Below are 16,894 nucleotides of genomic sequence, written 5' to 3'. Positions count from 1 at the left end.
AGTTCCACAAACTCCACCCTACTTGGTGATCTCTTCAAACTCCGCCCATGAAAGAGGTCTAAGGAGGCAAGAAAGTCCGCCTTAGGGTGGGAAGATAGCAAGTGGCATGAAGCTCACAAAGTTCGCCATCATGGAAGATAGAAAGTCCGCCTTGAAGGAGTTAAGGTGTGAAGAAACTAGCAAAGTCCGCTTTGGAGGACATGCAAGATGATTTCAAAGTGAAGGGAAATGAATAAAGTCCGCCCTATTTTGCACCCAAGTTGGAGAAAGTCCGCCTTGGTGATGATCATAAACTCCGCCCAAGCAAGTGTTATAAGTCTCAAACTCCGCCTAGAAGATGGTTTCAAAGCAACACTTAAACTCCGCCCTTGGTGATACTTCAAAAGTCTGCCTTGAAAAGTATGATGTATAACGTCCGCCCTATGCTACATGGCTCTTATCCTTCATATTGATGGAAGAAAGCCCAACATTGCAGCAAGTTAGAAACATGACCAACAAAGTCTGCCTTGAGGGAAATGTGAAAAAGTTAAGACATGAAGTGCACATAAACATAAGGAAAGTTCCCACTCTATAAAACTCCGACTTTGCCTTGCAACACAATGAGAAACAAACTTCATGAAGTTCGCCTAAGTCAAAGGTGAAGCCAAAAATACTGGCTAAGTATTAAGGAAAGGAGAATATTCCTTGGTGATGTCATCCAAATCTTCATAAGATTCGAACTAAGTTCCAAATTAGAAAGTTTTAAAAAGAGATATTTGAAGATCAAATATGAAGTGGAAAATCAAATTAGAAAGTTGTAAAATGAAGGATTCGAACTTAAGGAAGATGACATTGCAACTCAAAATCAAATTGGAAACTTTCTCAAGGTTGAAATTGAATTAGAAACATGAATTGGAAAAGATCTGCGTGTTTCTAATTGCAAATTCAAACTTCATTACAAATACCTTCTTCACTTCTTCATTCTCACACATAAGGTTCGAACTTTCTGAGCAAGTTATGAGTAATATCGAGAGTTATCTTGCAGGTTGAGAGTTATTTCAAAGAAGATTTTGCAGATGGGAGGTGTTGCAGGGTGATCTCTTGCAGATTGAGTGAACTTTTGAAGGAGTTTTAATTTTTCAACCTCATTCTTATCAAGTATCTGCAGATTTTGGAGTCCAATCAACTAGTAGAAGGCAAAACTTTCAAATTTTCTGAGTTTTGTTCCTTATATATATTCTCATTTCTGTCAAAGGTGAAGTTGATTGGTGGGCAGACTTATCAATTTTCTCAATTTTTCTGAGTGTATTGGGGGTGTCTTTATTGGGTTTATCCAAAATTTTGATAAGAGGATCATTTTGGATTTAACGTTCTTTCTTTCAAGCATGACCTTCTAAGTATTCGCAGCTTGTTTCAAAGCCAAAAGTGTTGGGAAACTGGAAGATCAAAGCATTCAGCCATCTAACCTTTGAAACTTTGCACTAAAAGATAGATTTCTAACTTAATTTCCTTTGGTTTTGTAGGTCACAGATGGTAGTAGAAGCGGGATCATCTTAGAGATCACAGCTGGAGTTTCAAGCCAAACGGAGGATTGAGGACAAGTTCACGAGCAAGGTTCATCTGAGCGTGAAGATAGCCAAAATTTGGCTAAGTATGGGAAATGTTTCACAAAGAAGATTCCAATTTCCTCAATTATGATGAAGGCATGGAGAAATTCTTCTCCAATTTTCAGGGTATCAAGGAGGGCATGATCACAGCGAATGTCTGAACAACTTGATCCTATCATTTCATATTTGCAAGGGGTTATCTAGAGCTTTCACCCTCCTCTCGCGCAACATATATTGGGGCCATGAAGAAGCAAGCATAGAGTCGTCAACAAGAAATTATTCTAAGAAATTCAACAATTTTCCTTCCGAGCTTCATGGGCCTGCCAATCATTTCTCCTGAACTAGGCAGAGATCCTGAACCAGTACTATAGCCAAACTTGAATTGCAACAACGAGCAAGAAAACATCATCACAAAATTATACAGCTTAGCTTGGAGTGTAAAAAGAAATTATCCTGACTGGTGTCGAATGTGCTTTATCCTTGAAGAGGAGGAAGCAATTGCTGATCGCATTGAAGCACAGATTCAAGGAAGAGATCAACATCCATTGCCGCCCCAAGGAGTTGATCCATCTCCCATACCTGCTCTTGCACCGCCTCAGCAAGATTAGGAGTGACTCACGCTGCGGTGGCGCCTCGTCATCTTTCGACTAATCAGATTGTTCCAAGTCAACATGCCTAGATTCAATGAACCTGATTTATCCGAAAAGGAAACTAGACACATACTTTAGTGAGAATGGCAATTGTGCCACATGTAATGTTCTCATTCATTCAAACTGATAGAGTTTTGGGAAACCCTAACTAGGGTTTATAACTTTCAATTTGGGCCCTTGATCACTGTTTGATCTCGGTTGTTCATTTATTTTTTGAAAACTATATAAGGCTACCTCCTCTCATTTGGAGTGTGTGAGGTTTTTGATATATTGTTGCGTGAAGGTCATATTTTCAAATAATATATTGCATGTGCACTTTCTCTTAAGGCTTTGTAATCTCTGTTGTTTGAGTGATTAGCATGGTTTCAATTTTCTCAACACTTGAGTTAAAGTTAATTTAGATTTTCTTTCATGTTGTTAGAATTGAATGAAGGATTTGATAAGTGTTAATTGACGGTGTATCTTTGCTCATACTTTTGGTGAATGGATGATTTCCATTTTGCTATGCAAAGTTAGGCTGAGCCTATCCTCTATGCATGCCAACATTTTGATCATAAGCACAATCCGTTGAAGATTGCACCTGCTTTGTGTAGTTGTCCTCAGTGTGGCGAAGCAAAGTGTGGTTCCCCGAGAGCACCTAGTTAATACCGTCTCCAGAATTCGTAGGATTAGATCAGCTTTCTGAAACCCTATCCCTTTTTCCCTTTTTGAAAGTCTAAATCTCGAAAAAAAAAAGAAAAAAGAGAGAGCCTGAAATTGATAAATCTATCTAAGTCCAGAAGTTTGAAAGACACTTGTTAACGTAAGTCCCCCTTGAGATTTTCAGTATACACTACCCAAGTAGCTATTTCATTAAAGTCGCTTGTTCACACATATAGACCTTAGAATCAATAGTGATTTTTCAGGAGAGGATAGAATACCGTCAGGTATCTTATTCTAATGTTTGGTAGATGATAAAACAGACACCAAGAGGTTCTGGGGTCCAGGAGAGCAAGAATTATCTCACAAATCCAAATCTATCATCATTTTGAAATTCAGATGATTTTTGATGCCTGAAAATGGATTTTTCAAAATTTTTCTCGGGGGGAAATTTCTTGTTCAGTTCATCCTTGATTCCTTCCTTGCCTTAGAAATTTTATCTTCAATTCATCCTTGGGTGTGATTTCTTCCTTGCTTGGAATTCCGTCTTGAAGGAAGGAATTTCCAACATAGTCAATTTTTCACTTTTCCTAGAATTCTGTCCTGAAGGAAGGAATTTCCATCACTTAGCCAAATTTTTATCATTCTTGGAATTCTGTCTTGAAGGAAGGAATTTCCAACAGAACACCAAATTTTCACCTTTCTTGGAATTTTGTCGCAAAGGAAGGAATTTCCATCACTTCTAACTTTTCTACCAAATTTTTATCATTCCTGGAATTCTATCTTGAAGGAAGGAATTTCCAACAGAACACCAAATTTTCACCTTTCCTGGAATTTTGTCGCAAAGGAAGGAATTTCCATCACTTCTAACTTTTCCACAACATCCTTGCTTGAGTGCTAGCACAAACCTGGGCGCCAATTTGCCATAGAGGAGGAATCTTGAAATTTTCAACTTTTCTATGGCATTGTGGTTTTAGCACCTTTCTTCTTCCTTGGGCACCAAATCACCATGGAGGAGGAATTTTGCATTTTTTTGATTTTCCATGATATGCTTGTTTTAGCGCCCTTGACCCTCCTTGGGCGCCAGTTTCACTTGGCCAAGGAATTTCATATTTTTGAAGTTTTCCATAGCTACCCCTATTTGGCACCCTACTTGCTCCTTGGGCGCTATTTTCATACTGTCAAGGAATTTTCACATTTTTTCATTTTCCATGGGAACCTCAACTTGGTGCCCTTTACACCTTCTTGGGCGTTGATATGCTTGGATGGAGGAAATTTCCACAATTTGAATTTTCCATGGTGTCTTGAATTTGGCGCCCAACCTCTGACTTGGGCACCATTTCTCCTTGATTAAGGAATTTGACTCGTTCCCCTCCAAACTTGGTCTATTTTGAACATTTTCGGATCAGGATGCCATATCTGAAATTAAGGAGCTTTTCTTGCCAGACTTAGAATATTTTCATACTTTCCACTTTTGGAATGGATGTCCATACTTAGCCATTTTTCGTTTAGAAGCCTGCCTTTTCAAATTTTCCATATTTAGAAATATTCAAGAATGCTCAGTCTTTAGTGTCTGCCTGTGAAAAACCGGCCAAAAAATAGACTTTCCCAAAATAGTAAGTGTTTCAAATTGTTGGGATTAGGGCGAAACGGGTCAAGAAAGTACTTACTAAAAATAGAAACTGCTAAAAATAGTAAATTTGATTTTTTGTGAAATTAGACCAATCCGGGAGGTAGTGAAATCCCTAAAAAATAGGAACTTTTTAAAAATAGAAAGTTGCTCAGAATTCGCTCAAATTTCATGTGCAGGTTTCTTAAAGAGCTCTGATTCCAATGCAACACTCAGTTTTTCCAAAACCCTAAAGGAAAGGCCTCAAATTCAAGTCTAAAGGTCAAAACCCTAAAACAGACGAAACAGGCTCCAGACTTAGCCAAATTTGCTCAAACGGGCTACAGACTTGATCAAATCGACCCCCAAACACCTGCAAATTGAGGAGATTGATGAGACTGCCGCAAAGAGACCCAATAAACAAAAGCCAAAAGACCAAGAGGGCCTAAAAAGTAGGGGTCCCCATTTGCAATGGGGCGATGTGTGAAAATGTCACAACACGGTCCTAACCGAATAAAAGAGTTTGACATCAATGACAACATTCACACAAATCTAACAGAAAGTAGTGAGGATGAAGAGGACCTCTACATAAAGAAAGCAAGAAAACATCATCAAAAGAAGAGCCACAAGGAAGGTCAATATGAAAAGAAAAAGAACTCTCGCAAATACAAAAAAAGTCTTTATTCGAGAAAAGTGATAGCTCATAAGAGGGAAACAGTGAAGAAAGTTCAAGCAATGATGGAGAAGAAATACTCTTCATGGAAATGAAAGTAAAGGATTATAAAGACGAAGAGAAAGAAGAAAAGAAGGCATGCAATGAAGATGAAGAGGAAGTAGATCTTGAGGGAGAACTCCATTATGCTTATGGAGAAAACGAGAAGCTTAAGAAAAGAATTTTGAAACAAAAGGTACAAATTCAAGAGGTTAGTGAAGCTCGAGAAAAACTAAAAAGGAATCTTGAAAAGTTACATAAAATGATTGTAGATAAGAAAGTTCAATTAGAAAAGGCAAAATGGATTGAGGAGGTTATAAGAGATCAACTTAAGGCAAAGGAATCCGGTTTTGAAAAATTGGACCTTGAAATTGTCTCCTTATTAAAGGAATCAAAGAAATTTGTTGAATAATTGAATTGAAGCTTGAAGTTTGACAAAAGTATCGAAATATTGGATGGTATCATCAATTTGCAAAGGTAATTGTTTATCAAGACTAGTCTTGGTTATGTTGAAGATCAAAAGAAGACAAAGGAGGCTACAAGTTCTAAGCCTATGGATCCACCACAAAAGGTAAATGAAGAAAAGCTAAAATGCTACATCAAGGCTTTGAAGAATTCCACCAAAAGGGATGACAACAAAAAGGAGGAGATCAAGGAGGAGAATAAAGTCCTACAAAAGAACAGTCCACCTCCAAGGCAAACAAAGACAACTTCAAAAGGCCCTTTTGTTGAAGACAACCACATATATTGAGGTTCCAACATTCCTTTCATGACTATTGTTTTCATCCAATCATTTTGGTCACAAAGCAATAGATTAAAGAATTCGTACAAGGGATAATCTTGTTTTCACCAAAAGGAATTTAATTCATTTGCTCCTCTAATAGATCATAACATTATATGCTACAAGAACAACAATTTTGGGCACACAACATGTTTTTGCAAAACTATTTTTGTTGAACTCCAAGACAAAACAAGGAGGATGTTCATGAGAGAAAGAAGAATTAATCAACTGAGGTTTGGAAGAAGCAGGAGCAAGGAAAGAAAGAAAAATCCATGTTTGTTCAAATAGCTCTACACACATGAAACAAATGAGATAAATGGTATGTTGATAGCAGTTGTTCAAGACACATGATAGGTGACAAGAGTAAATTTCTTACTCTTGAACAAGTGAATGAAGGGACAGTGAAATTTGGAGACAACACGAAGGCAAATATAAAAGGAAAAGGGACTCTTAGTCAAGACAATGGAAAAAAAACTGAGAATGTCCTATATGTTAAAGGGTTGAAGCATAATCTCCTCAGTGTGAGTCAATTGTGTGACCAAGGGTGCACTCTCACATTTCATCCTAGAGGATGTGACATCAAGAAGGATGGGAAATTTATAGCAGATGCATATAGAACATCTAATAATCCCTAAATCCTCAATGAAATCAGAAGCCAAAAATGTAACATGGGGCCGAGAGCTGGTTATGGCACAGGAGAATAGGGCACCTAAACTTTGACAATCTTGTCAAGTTCAATCGTAAGGAAGCCGTGAGAACCATGCCAAGAATTTCAAAGCCTGCAAACATCACTTGTAAGCAATGTCAACTTGGGAAGTGTTGTGTTGTAAACACACACACCCCATTGCAAATGGGGACCCCCTCTTTTTGCTTGGTAGCTTAGTGTTTTTTTCGCTTTGTCTAGCTTTAGTTTGGCAATGATTTCATAGTCTCTAGCCTTAGAATGAGAAGGGTTTTGTTTGTCAAGTCTAGAATGGGTAGGTCAAGATTTGGAATTGAGTGCAAAATCCTAAGGAAGATGTGCTTGATAAAACATGGAATTTAAGTTTGTCAAGGAAAAGTATTAAGGAAAAATGATGAAAAATCCAAAATCAAGAAGAGGAAAATTCCTTGTCAAGGTTAGAGTTCCGACCTTGACAAGAAAGAACATAAGGGAAGATTTTAAGAATAACTTCAAAATCCTTGGATAAATTGAGATTTCATTTTAAATCCAAGATTAAATTGATTTTCCCTTTCACAAGCCATGTCTGGGTTGCATTACAATTGAAAAATCCACAAGGAGGTCGATTTTCCACTCAAAAATCCATGTTTGAAATGTGGAAATCCAAAATTGAAATGTAAAATACATGCTTGAAATGAGGAATTCCTAAGTTGAGATTTAAAATCTTAAGTTGAAATATGGAACTCCTAAAATGAGAAATCCAAGGATGAAACATGGAAAATCCCTATCAAGATTGAATTCCCCCCCGGATTTTATGAAAAATCCTTGTCAATGCCTCATATCCGCTTGGAATTCTATGCTCATCTTGCAAACTCGCTCACTAGTCCCTCTCTAACTTGGATATGCCCTCACTTGTCATTGAACACCTTCAAAATGCGCTCACCAATCCTTGACCATCATGAGTTTGCACCACAAAATCCTTGAACACATGAGATTCGCGCCCAAGAGTCCTTATTAACATGAGATTCGCGCCCAAGAGTCCTTATTAACATGAGATTCGCGCCCAAGAGTCCTTATCAACATGAGAATGCACCCACCAGTCCTTGTCCAACTTGGGAATCTGCTACAAAATCCTTGGTTAGGAGTGAATGTGCTTAGAAATCCATGGATTGGTCTAATTTGCACTCACAAGTCCTTGGTCAGCCTTGACATGCGCCACATAGTCCTTGTCCACCCCTTAAATGCACTCAGCAGTCCTTGTACAAGTCGAATTTGGGTTGGACAGTCCTTGTCAAGGTCAGATTTGTGCTGGACAGTCCTTGACCACCCTCTAAACCCACTTGGGAATCCACATCAAGGTAAAAAATCCACCATGTATAAATAAGTGAGGGTTTTTTGGCAAAAGGGGATGAATAGGGCTGACCTAACATGAAAGAAGGCCGACTTGATTTGACATTAAAAAAATCCCTTCAAAACATGTTAAGCAAGTGAAAATCAGATGCAATGGGGCCGACTTGAGGCTGAGATCAATTTGAAGGTTGAGAAATGAAAGGTAAATTCAAACCCAGCTGACCCCATGTCAAGAGTAGGAAATAGCTACATTGAATGGATATAAAGCAAGAGCAAAGAATCCTTATTCACACAATCCCAGATCAGAACCATTCATAAGAAGAGCAAGTGAATACCATGAGAAGAAAATGTTGCAGTGAATTCCAAAGAGGAAGAAGGAATTTCAGATGAGTGGGGTAAGTTCAAGTGCCTAAAATCAGACTTCAAGCAAGTGATTGAGGGTTAAAGCGATAGTGGAGGTTGAGAGGAGAAGATTTCTGGAGAAGGGTTTGCAAATTTACATACAGATATGATTAAAGTTTCCTTTCAACTTAGGCAATGTTGAGTTCTTGACCCTCATTTCCAGAAAATTCCAAGGTTTGACAAAGTTGTTTCCTGATTTAAGAAGGTTTTGTGAAACAAATTTGGTGAAATTATCAATGTTACTGTAAGGTGCAGTTGGTATCACAATTGTTGAACAATGATTATCATGAATTTTCTTTTAGAGTTCTTCAAAATAAATTAAGAATGCAAGGTTGAACTTTCATTTGATTATCATAATCTCCTTGCATTTTACTAACCTAGGATGGCACAAGAAACTTCTTTTCTCTTGTAGGAGTGATTACATGGAGTGGTGGGGAATGATACAAGTTACAACTATAACTCGAAGAAGACAAGATAAATACATCAAGGAAGATGATGGAAACGAATGGAGTAGGATGAAAGAACTCAACAAGGCAAAGGAAGACAAGAACAACATGTTCAAGAAGATCACAAAGAAGGATTTCTCTATGATGGGAGGCTCTACAATGACAACGAGATCAAGGTCAAGGGTATCAATGAAGAAGAACACTCCAAGGAGCATGCAAGCCGAGGACATTGCAAGCAGATAGTTTTAGAAGAGTTATTTAAAGCTAGAAACTCATTTGGTGGAGATTGCCTTGAATGAAGAAGGATGATGTTGATAATGAAGAGATACTGCTAGAGATGCAAGGACTTCTCTGTGATGAAGGGATGCAAAGACTTCTTTGTGATGAAGGATGAAAGTTTACAACAAATGCAAGCTAAGGTGGCACCTACTCACCTCAACCAATCAAATAATGACAAGGCAGCATGTCCGGATTCATTGAACCTGACTCATCAACAAGTTGGCATGTGGAATTATATTTAATGAGATATTACAACTCATTTTTCTCATTGGTTCTTTCCCTAAAAGGATGTGCATTTAAGGACTTGTAATTTCTCATTGGAGGATATTAAATGTAAAGAGGTGGTACTTGTAACTACCTCCACTTAGGGTTTCATTGAATTATCTTGTCCATCGATTCAAAATCAATCTGGGCCATTCATTTTGTAATTCAAAGTCTATATAAGGCTTGACCTTTTCATTTGTGAAGTTTAATAGTTAATAGTAGGAGCAGGAGGAGGAGGAGATCAAAAATTGTTGCCAAGACTATTTTGAAATAAATACATAATTTTCATTGAAGATCTTGTTGATCTCTGTGTGTTGTTTCAACATTTTGAGTGGTTTCTATTTCTCAAGTTTAAGTTAAAGTTCATTAATTGTACAGGAGAAATGTGAAGATATTTGATGAATTCCTTGGTTCATACCATTTGTAGTTTGTTGATTGCAAATTGCAGTGTATGGTTAGTCTGAAACTAATTTTGGCAATAGTTCAATTGTGGATATTCATTTGGATCATGCCAACATTGGGTATTTGGATGGATGTTTGTAATATGAAAATATATCACTACCTTATAAGATTGCACTCTTTCTATGGCATTGTGAGCTATCTTTGGTTAAGTAGAAAGTAGTTCCACAAGGAATTTGCCTATCTAAGCACTATCCATTATAATTATTGTCCTTAGGTGTTTAGCTTAGATTCTCTAACCTTATCCTTGTTATCTTTTATTTGAAGTTTAAGTCAGTTTAGTATTCAAGTTCTAGTTGGTTTGTAGAAGTGAAAAGTGTAGGTCCCTTTGTGGGAACAACAAATCACATCATTTCATTGAGTCTATCCATTGCATTGTCTAGATATAACATTTGTAAACCTTGGGGTTGCCTTAATTGATCACATTTTAAAGCATTTGAGGTTTCCTTGTTCAAGAGAGGATAGAATACTTGATATTTTATTTTGTGTTGGAGAGTGTCACAAAACACGCATCAACAGGAAGCAGACTAGAGTGAGTTTTAAATCAAAGGAACACTATGCATCAAATCGTTGGAGCCTATACGTACAATTCTTTGTGGTCCAACCAAAACAAGAAGCGTGCAAGGAGAAAGGTATTTAATGTTATTAATTGATGACTACTCTAGAATGACTTGGGTCACATTTTTAAAAGAAAAATCTGAAGCCCTTGACAAGTGTAAGGCATTCAAAGTCTTAGTGGAGAACGAATCAGGTTTGGAGACCAAATGTCTTAGATCAAATAGAGGAGGAAAATTCACCTCAAATGAAATTGAGGTTTGGAGACCAAATGTCTTATTAGATCAAATAGAGGAGGATAATTCACCTCAAATGAAATTGAAGGCTTTTATGACAAGCATGGGATAAAAAGACAATTTTCAATGGCAAGAACTCCACAACAAAATGAGGGGTGTGGAAAGAACGAACAAAACAGTCCAAGAAATGGCTAGAGCCATGCTAAATGAGTCAAAGTTATCTAAAACTTTTTGGAGAGATGTGGTTAACATAGTAATCTACATTTTGAATTGTCCTCAGATCAGAGCTCAGTAAATGATAGAAAAACACCATATGAGTTATGGAAAGGTAGGTCTGCAACAATGAAGTATTTCAAGGTATTTGGAAGCACATGTTATATAAGGAGAGATGAAGAAGATCTAGGAAAATTTGATTCTAAAGCTAATGAAGGAATATACCTTAGCAGCTCCACAAAAAGTAAAGCGTTCAAATGCTATAACAAGAGGCCGCACTAGGTTGTTGATAGGGTAAATGCTAAAGTTGATGAAGGAAGACACTATGAAGAAGTTCAAGAAGATGTTCCTCAAAATGAGGAAGATTGCAAAGAAGAGGAAATAGAGGAAGAAACTGAGAAAGAGACAATGAGGAAAGGGACTCAAAGACACCACCAAGATCACTATTCAAGACCCCAGTCAAATTTACCCAGAAGACTTTATCATTGGGGACAAAGATACAGAGATTTAGACAACGAGGAGATTTACTAGCACGTCTAAACATGCAAATCTGTGCTTGCTCTCGAAAATAGAACCAAAGGAATTTATAGAATCAAGTGAAGACAAGCATTGGATAAATGCCAGCGAAGAGGAATTTAATCAAATCGAGAAGAATGAAACTTGGGAACTTTTCCCAAGACCTAAGGACAAGATTGCCATTGGCACTAAATGGGTTTTTAGAAATAAATTGAATGAGGATGGCCAAGTCGTAAGGAACAAATCAAGGCTTGTATGCAAAGGATATGCTGAAGTTGAAGGAATCAATTTTGAAGAAACCTTTGCCCATGTTTCCCATATGGAGGCAATAAGGATGTTTTTAGCCCTTGCCAATTTTAAGAACTTCAAAGTCTACTAAATGGATATGAAAACAACCTTCCGAAATGGAAACTTGGAGGAAGAAGTTTATGTTGAACAACCGGAACGATTTCTCCTATCAGAGAATGAGGACTATGTTTGCAGGCTATATAAGGCACTTTATGGACTAAAACAAGTCCCTAGGGCTTGGTACTCAAGTCTACACAGGTACCTTAAAGAGCAAGGCTTCAAAAGGGGAATTGCGGATAGAAATCTTTATGTCAAGAATGAAGGAGATAATTTGTTGATTGTTGTAGTTTATGTGGATGATATTATTTTTGGAGGTAGTAGTGACAAGATGTGCCAAGAATTTGCCACAAATATGAAGGAGTTCGAAATGACAATGCTTGGTGAGTTGTCCTTCTTCCTTGGGTTGAAAATTTCCAAATTAGATAGAGGAATATTTATTTCACAATCCAAGTATATGAAGGAGATGTTGAAGAAATTCAGGATGGAAGACTGCAATCTAGTGAGCACTCCCATTTTTACAAGATGCAAATTAAGGATGATGAATCTTCTGAGGCCAACCAAACTCTATACAGGTACATGATTGGAAGTTTATTATATGATAGTTATAAGACTTGACATTATGCAAGCATTAGGATTGGTGGCACACTTTCAGGCAACACCAAAGGAAACTCATGTGCAAGTGGTCAAAAGAATATTCAAATATCTAAAGGGCACTATGGATTTTGGGTTGTGGTATCCGACAGGTGAAGATTTCACCCTTACAACATATATGGATGCGGATTGGGTCAGCAGTGTTGATGATAGAAAAAACACTAGTGGGGGAGCATTTTTCCTTGGTAACAATCTTGTATCTTGGTTGAGTAAGAAATAAGCTTCATTTTCTTTATCTACAATAGAGGTGGAATATATTGCAGCCGCAGCTTGTTGCACACAGGTTCTATGGATGAAACAGATTTTGGAGGATGTTAAGGTTGAGTATGAGCATCCCATCTACATATTTTGTGACAATACAAGCGCAATCAACATGTCGAAGAATCCAACTATGCACTTAGGGACAAAGCACATTCCAATTAAATATCATTTCTTAAGAGAGCAGGTGGTTGATCAACAAGTGAAGTTCGAGTACATCACTACGAAGGAACAAATTACGGACATTTTCATGAAGCCCCTTCCAAAAGAGACCTTTGAGTAATCGAGGGGGAAATTGGGAGTGATATCACTCTCATCCAGTCACTAAGTTCTTTAGGAGAAGCTATTCATTATCTTATCTTTTGACCCTAGAAAACCTTTGTCATTGATCATTGATGTCAAATGGGGAGGAGTAGAGTAAGGGGGAGCATTTCTTTTAGCAGGAGATGCATGATTTTGTTGCATTAACAATTTATTTCTTTATAGGGTTGCCATCAATGACATTTGGGAGATTGTTAGAATTTGTTGTCATTGATGTCAAAGGAAGTCAAAGAATAAGTGGTGTCATTAAGATCATTGAGGATGGAGTTTGTTGATGTTGGTTGGCAACCTTGCATGAAGGGAAATAATTAAATAATATTTTGGGCCAACCTCCCAGTCTTTGGTTCTTGTCTTGGAGAATAAAAAATAAATTAAAATATATTTTTAGGCCTCTTTGCCTAGGTCGACCCTTGGTTGTTTGGCACCTTCTTTTGGAGATTATTTACTGTCAATAAATGTTGATGTTATGGACCAACCCCTCTTTATGTGGAGCCCATGTTAAGGTTTTTAAAAATAAAAATAAAAATATATTTTTGCTTGTCTCTTGTTGGGTTGGTGCTCAGTGTTTGGGATTGGTGTCTTCAGTGGGTTGGTGCCTATGAATCATCAACAAGGGATTGTTGTCTCTTGTGAGTTGATCTGTACGAAAATTTGTAAGAAGGTTTTATGCAAGCAATATTTTGCTATGGTTTTCTCTCACAAGGGTTTCCATGTAAATTGTGTGTTCGTTTTGTGTTTCTTATTGCTCGATCTTGCATGTGTGTTAATGCTATGGATGATAAAGTTTTGAAATACTACTGCTGTGGTTGATTAAGTTTTGAAAAAGTAAACAATTATTGCTATACCGATTCACCCCCTTTCTCTCAATATAACTAAGTGATCTTCACTATGATGCAAAAAATAATCAATCCATATAAGTGACAAAAAAAGTGAATATGGTAAATAGAGAGAGACAAACACCTTTGGAGATATTTTTTTCAGATAAATTTGAAAAGAAAATTGATACAATACTACATGTTGGGTCAAATGCTTCAAATAATAAATTGCATAAGGACTGGGAAAGCCAATGAAGTCCAATAAATTGCTAAAGCAATGCCCGATTTCTAGCAATCCAACATAATATGTAGTGCACGAATTTGGACAGGTTAGTGCACTGGAAAACATTCTTGTTAATTCTGGCAATGCTTTAGGTCTAGGAGGAAATTTAATTGTCACTTCAATTGATGTAGTATTATAATTATCAATTCTTAAAGGCGATGTGATGATTCATTCTCTTTTTAATTTTTCTTCCATTTTGAATTTCATCAATTTATATTAAATAAAGAGATTGTGAAACTGGAAGTAAGATATGGTGCATTTAGGATTGTAATTGTATGCAAATAAATAATAATACGATGATTAGTCATTAAATAGTTAAATTCTTGGTTTCTGAATGTTCAATACATGTCTCTGCCCCTGCCTGCCTCTGATCCTTCCACTATTAAGTTCTCTGAAGATTTTCAGATGTTCCAAGGATGTTTTCCCTGCATCCCCATGTTTTAAAAACTTCGTGCAAAATTAAAATGTTATGTTCTTATCCTTGAGAACTATAACTTTCAATTTGTTTGTTCTTGCCTCAGAGGTTTTGGTTTTGGATTCTCTCAAAATGATTTGAGAACATTGAATCCTGCATATGTTAATGTGATGTGTCTCCAACTTATAAAGATATCGAATAAACAGGCATATAGGGCTATTGTTGTTGATATGTTTAGTCTTAGAATCTTTAGTTCTCGTTATAATTTTTTGATTTAACTGCATAGTATGGTTTAGAGTTTTAAGTGCATAGTTTATGGTTTTAAGTTTTAACTTAATGTTTCATGATTCTAAGTTTGAACTGCTCAGTTAATGGTTTTCAGCTCTACCTGCCAGCATTTCTTCTATGTTGAATATTATATATAGAACAATGAAGGTAGAATAATTTTTCATTGGAATCCTCAAACACGACATAAAATTCTCTACAATCATATTTTGCAGAGATCATTTCAGCGTCTGCTTCAAAAGCAGGCAGGTGATAGATCTGCATGGGAATACCCATTTGCTATAGCTGGTGTAAACATAACATTCATGCTTATTCAAATGCTAGATCTTCAATCTGGTGTGTATTCTTCTTGATCAACTGCATTTCCTTCGTGGTAATATTTGAATAAACAAGCATGAATGTCTCGTTACTTTTGTGTAATGCTTATATATTGATTCCGATTGATATGTTCTGAATTTGCTTCTAAAATGTTATTTTCAGTGTTCCACGGAAACGCGTTTCGCCCCCCCCCCAAGCCCAAGTCACCCCGTCCCAGAAACCCGTCCCCGAAACTTTTTCCCTTTGTCCCCCGTCCTCGAAGCCTGTCCCCCTGTCTCCCCGTCCCCAACGGCCGTGGAACAATGGACTTATTTTTAAGATTTGTATCTTTGAGACCCATTGCCATATGATGGTGTTTGTGGTCTATTGCAACGTTAAATGTCAGCATACAGTAGTAGCCATGTCACATATCATCTTTTATGAACGTTGTATTATTATTTTGAATTCTACAAGACTCGTCCCAACCGGATTAACAGATCTATATCATTTGCAGCAAGGCCTAGTACTACAGCAGGATTAGTATTCTTGAAGATTCTATCAGGTCTGTCTTCAAAAAAATCTACATTGGATTGTTATGCAGTTATTTTTAAGTAGCGAGATTGTACTTAAGCAGACGACTTTACTGACATAGCCGCCACAGTATAACAGAATATTAGAGTAGTTGTGTTTGGTATACATGGAATATGCTCTAGTTTTAAGTTGAAATTGTTTCAGTGACATCGTGCTGTTATAGGTGACTGGAAATTTGACAAACTCTGCAACTTAAGATCAACATTTGATTGATTAATTTGTACTTGCAGGAGATGAGTGGGCATTTGATTTGCTTTACTGTGTTGCATTTGAAGTGATGGATGCAAAATGGCTTGCGACGCGTGCTTCTTACATGGACTTCAATGTAAAAATGGATTTCCATTCCCATAATAGATTTTTTGTTGGTTGGCATTCAGTTGATTTTGTTAATCAGATAGATATCTCATTTGATCTACCATGATACTATTTTGCATACCTAATATGCAAACCACATTACCTTCCAGGTTGTTTTGAAGTCCACTCGTGCTCAGCTAGAAAGAGAGTTGCTTATGGAGGAAATTACCTGTATAGAGGACATGCCATCATATGGCTTACTTTGCCAATAGAAGTCATAATTTCAACTATATTACAGACTATGGTGATTGACCACCCTATTAAAATCTAACATACAACTGTTCTTTTACCCAGCAGCTAAATGAAAAATTGACATGAGGAAACCCTCCGAAGAGTATGGTGCAGGGTGTTAATATGGATTTTGCCAATGCTCTTTATTGAATATTTTTTCAGTTAGATAATCCTGATTTTTTTCTGGATAGATCTGTGCTTTCACCTGCTAATATATCCCACTAACTAGTTCCAAGATCCAGCTAAGATTGCTTAAAATCTTTAATCTTTTCTTGTTTTAAACCCTTGTTTATAGAGTGAAGTCTCGCGAATTGAATTTGAGTAACAGAAATTATTCCATAGTTAATCGTGCAACTTTGTCATACAGATTGGAAACATTTTCCTGTTGGGTTTAATTGCCAAACAGAAAGTTTACTTCAATAAACAACTTCAATTTGGACACGCCTCTCTTCTCCTATTGGTTGCTTACTAATGGATAACAACGTTCTACTATATAGTTTGTATGCTGCAAATTAGGGAAGAAAGAGAAAATACTTGCCCAATGTTCTATTTGATGCTTAATATAATTAGTGCATTTGCTACGGAATTATTTATATATCACATCATTAAATCAGTTGACTTTTATCTGCCTGTACCATAAAATTAAGAGGCAACATGGTACGAAATACCCTTTTGGACCAGCACAAA

General features: G+C 36.9%; 1 protein-coding gene across 3 annotated transcripts in view; it reads left to right on the top strand.

The window, feature by feature from the left end:
• The window catches only part of LOC131060775 (uncharacterized), a 64,948-nt gene extending 48,300 nt beyond the window's left edge, over nucleotides 1–16,648 (top strand). For 2 of the 3 annotated variants that reach the window (XM_057994165.2, XM_057994162.2), the window contains exons 5-8: nucleotides 14,950–15,070; nucleotides 15,546–15,593; nucleotides 15,853–15,947; nucleotides 16,087–16,648. In XM_057994165.2, the coding sequence (XP_057850148.1) occupies nucleotides 14,950–15,070; nucleotides 15,546–15,593; nucleotides 15,853–15,947; nucleotides 16,087–16,188 (366 nt within the window). In that variant the 3' untranslated portion in view covers nucleotides 16,189–16,648. The remainder of the gene's footprint in view (nucleotides 1–14,949; nucleotides 15,071–15,545; nucleotides 15,594–15,852; nucleotides 15,948–16,086) is intronic. The other variant, XM_057994164.2, reaches the window with a different exon arrangement.
• The last annotated feature ends 246 nt before the right edge of the window (nucleotides 16,649–16,894 follow it).

The sequence above is a fragment of the Cryptomeria japonica genome, chromosome 10 (genome assembly GCF_030272615.1).
Source record: "Cryptomeria japonica chromosome 10, Sugi_1.0, whole genome shotgun sequence".
NCBI lineage: Eukaryota > Viridiplantae > Streptophyta > Pinopsida > Cupressales > Cupressaceae > Cryptomeria > Cryptomeria japonica.
This window is presented reverse-complemented; position numbering and strand designations above follow the sequence as displayed.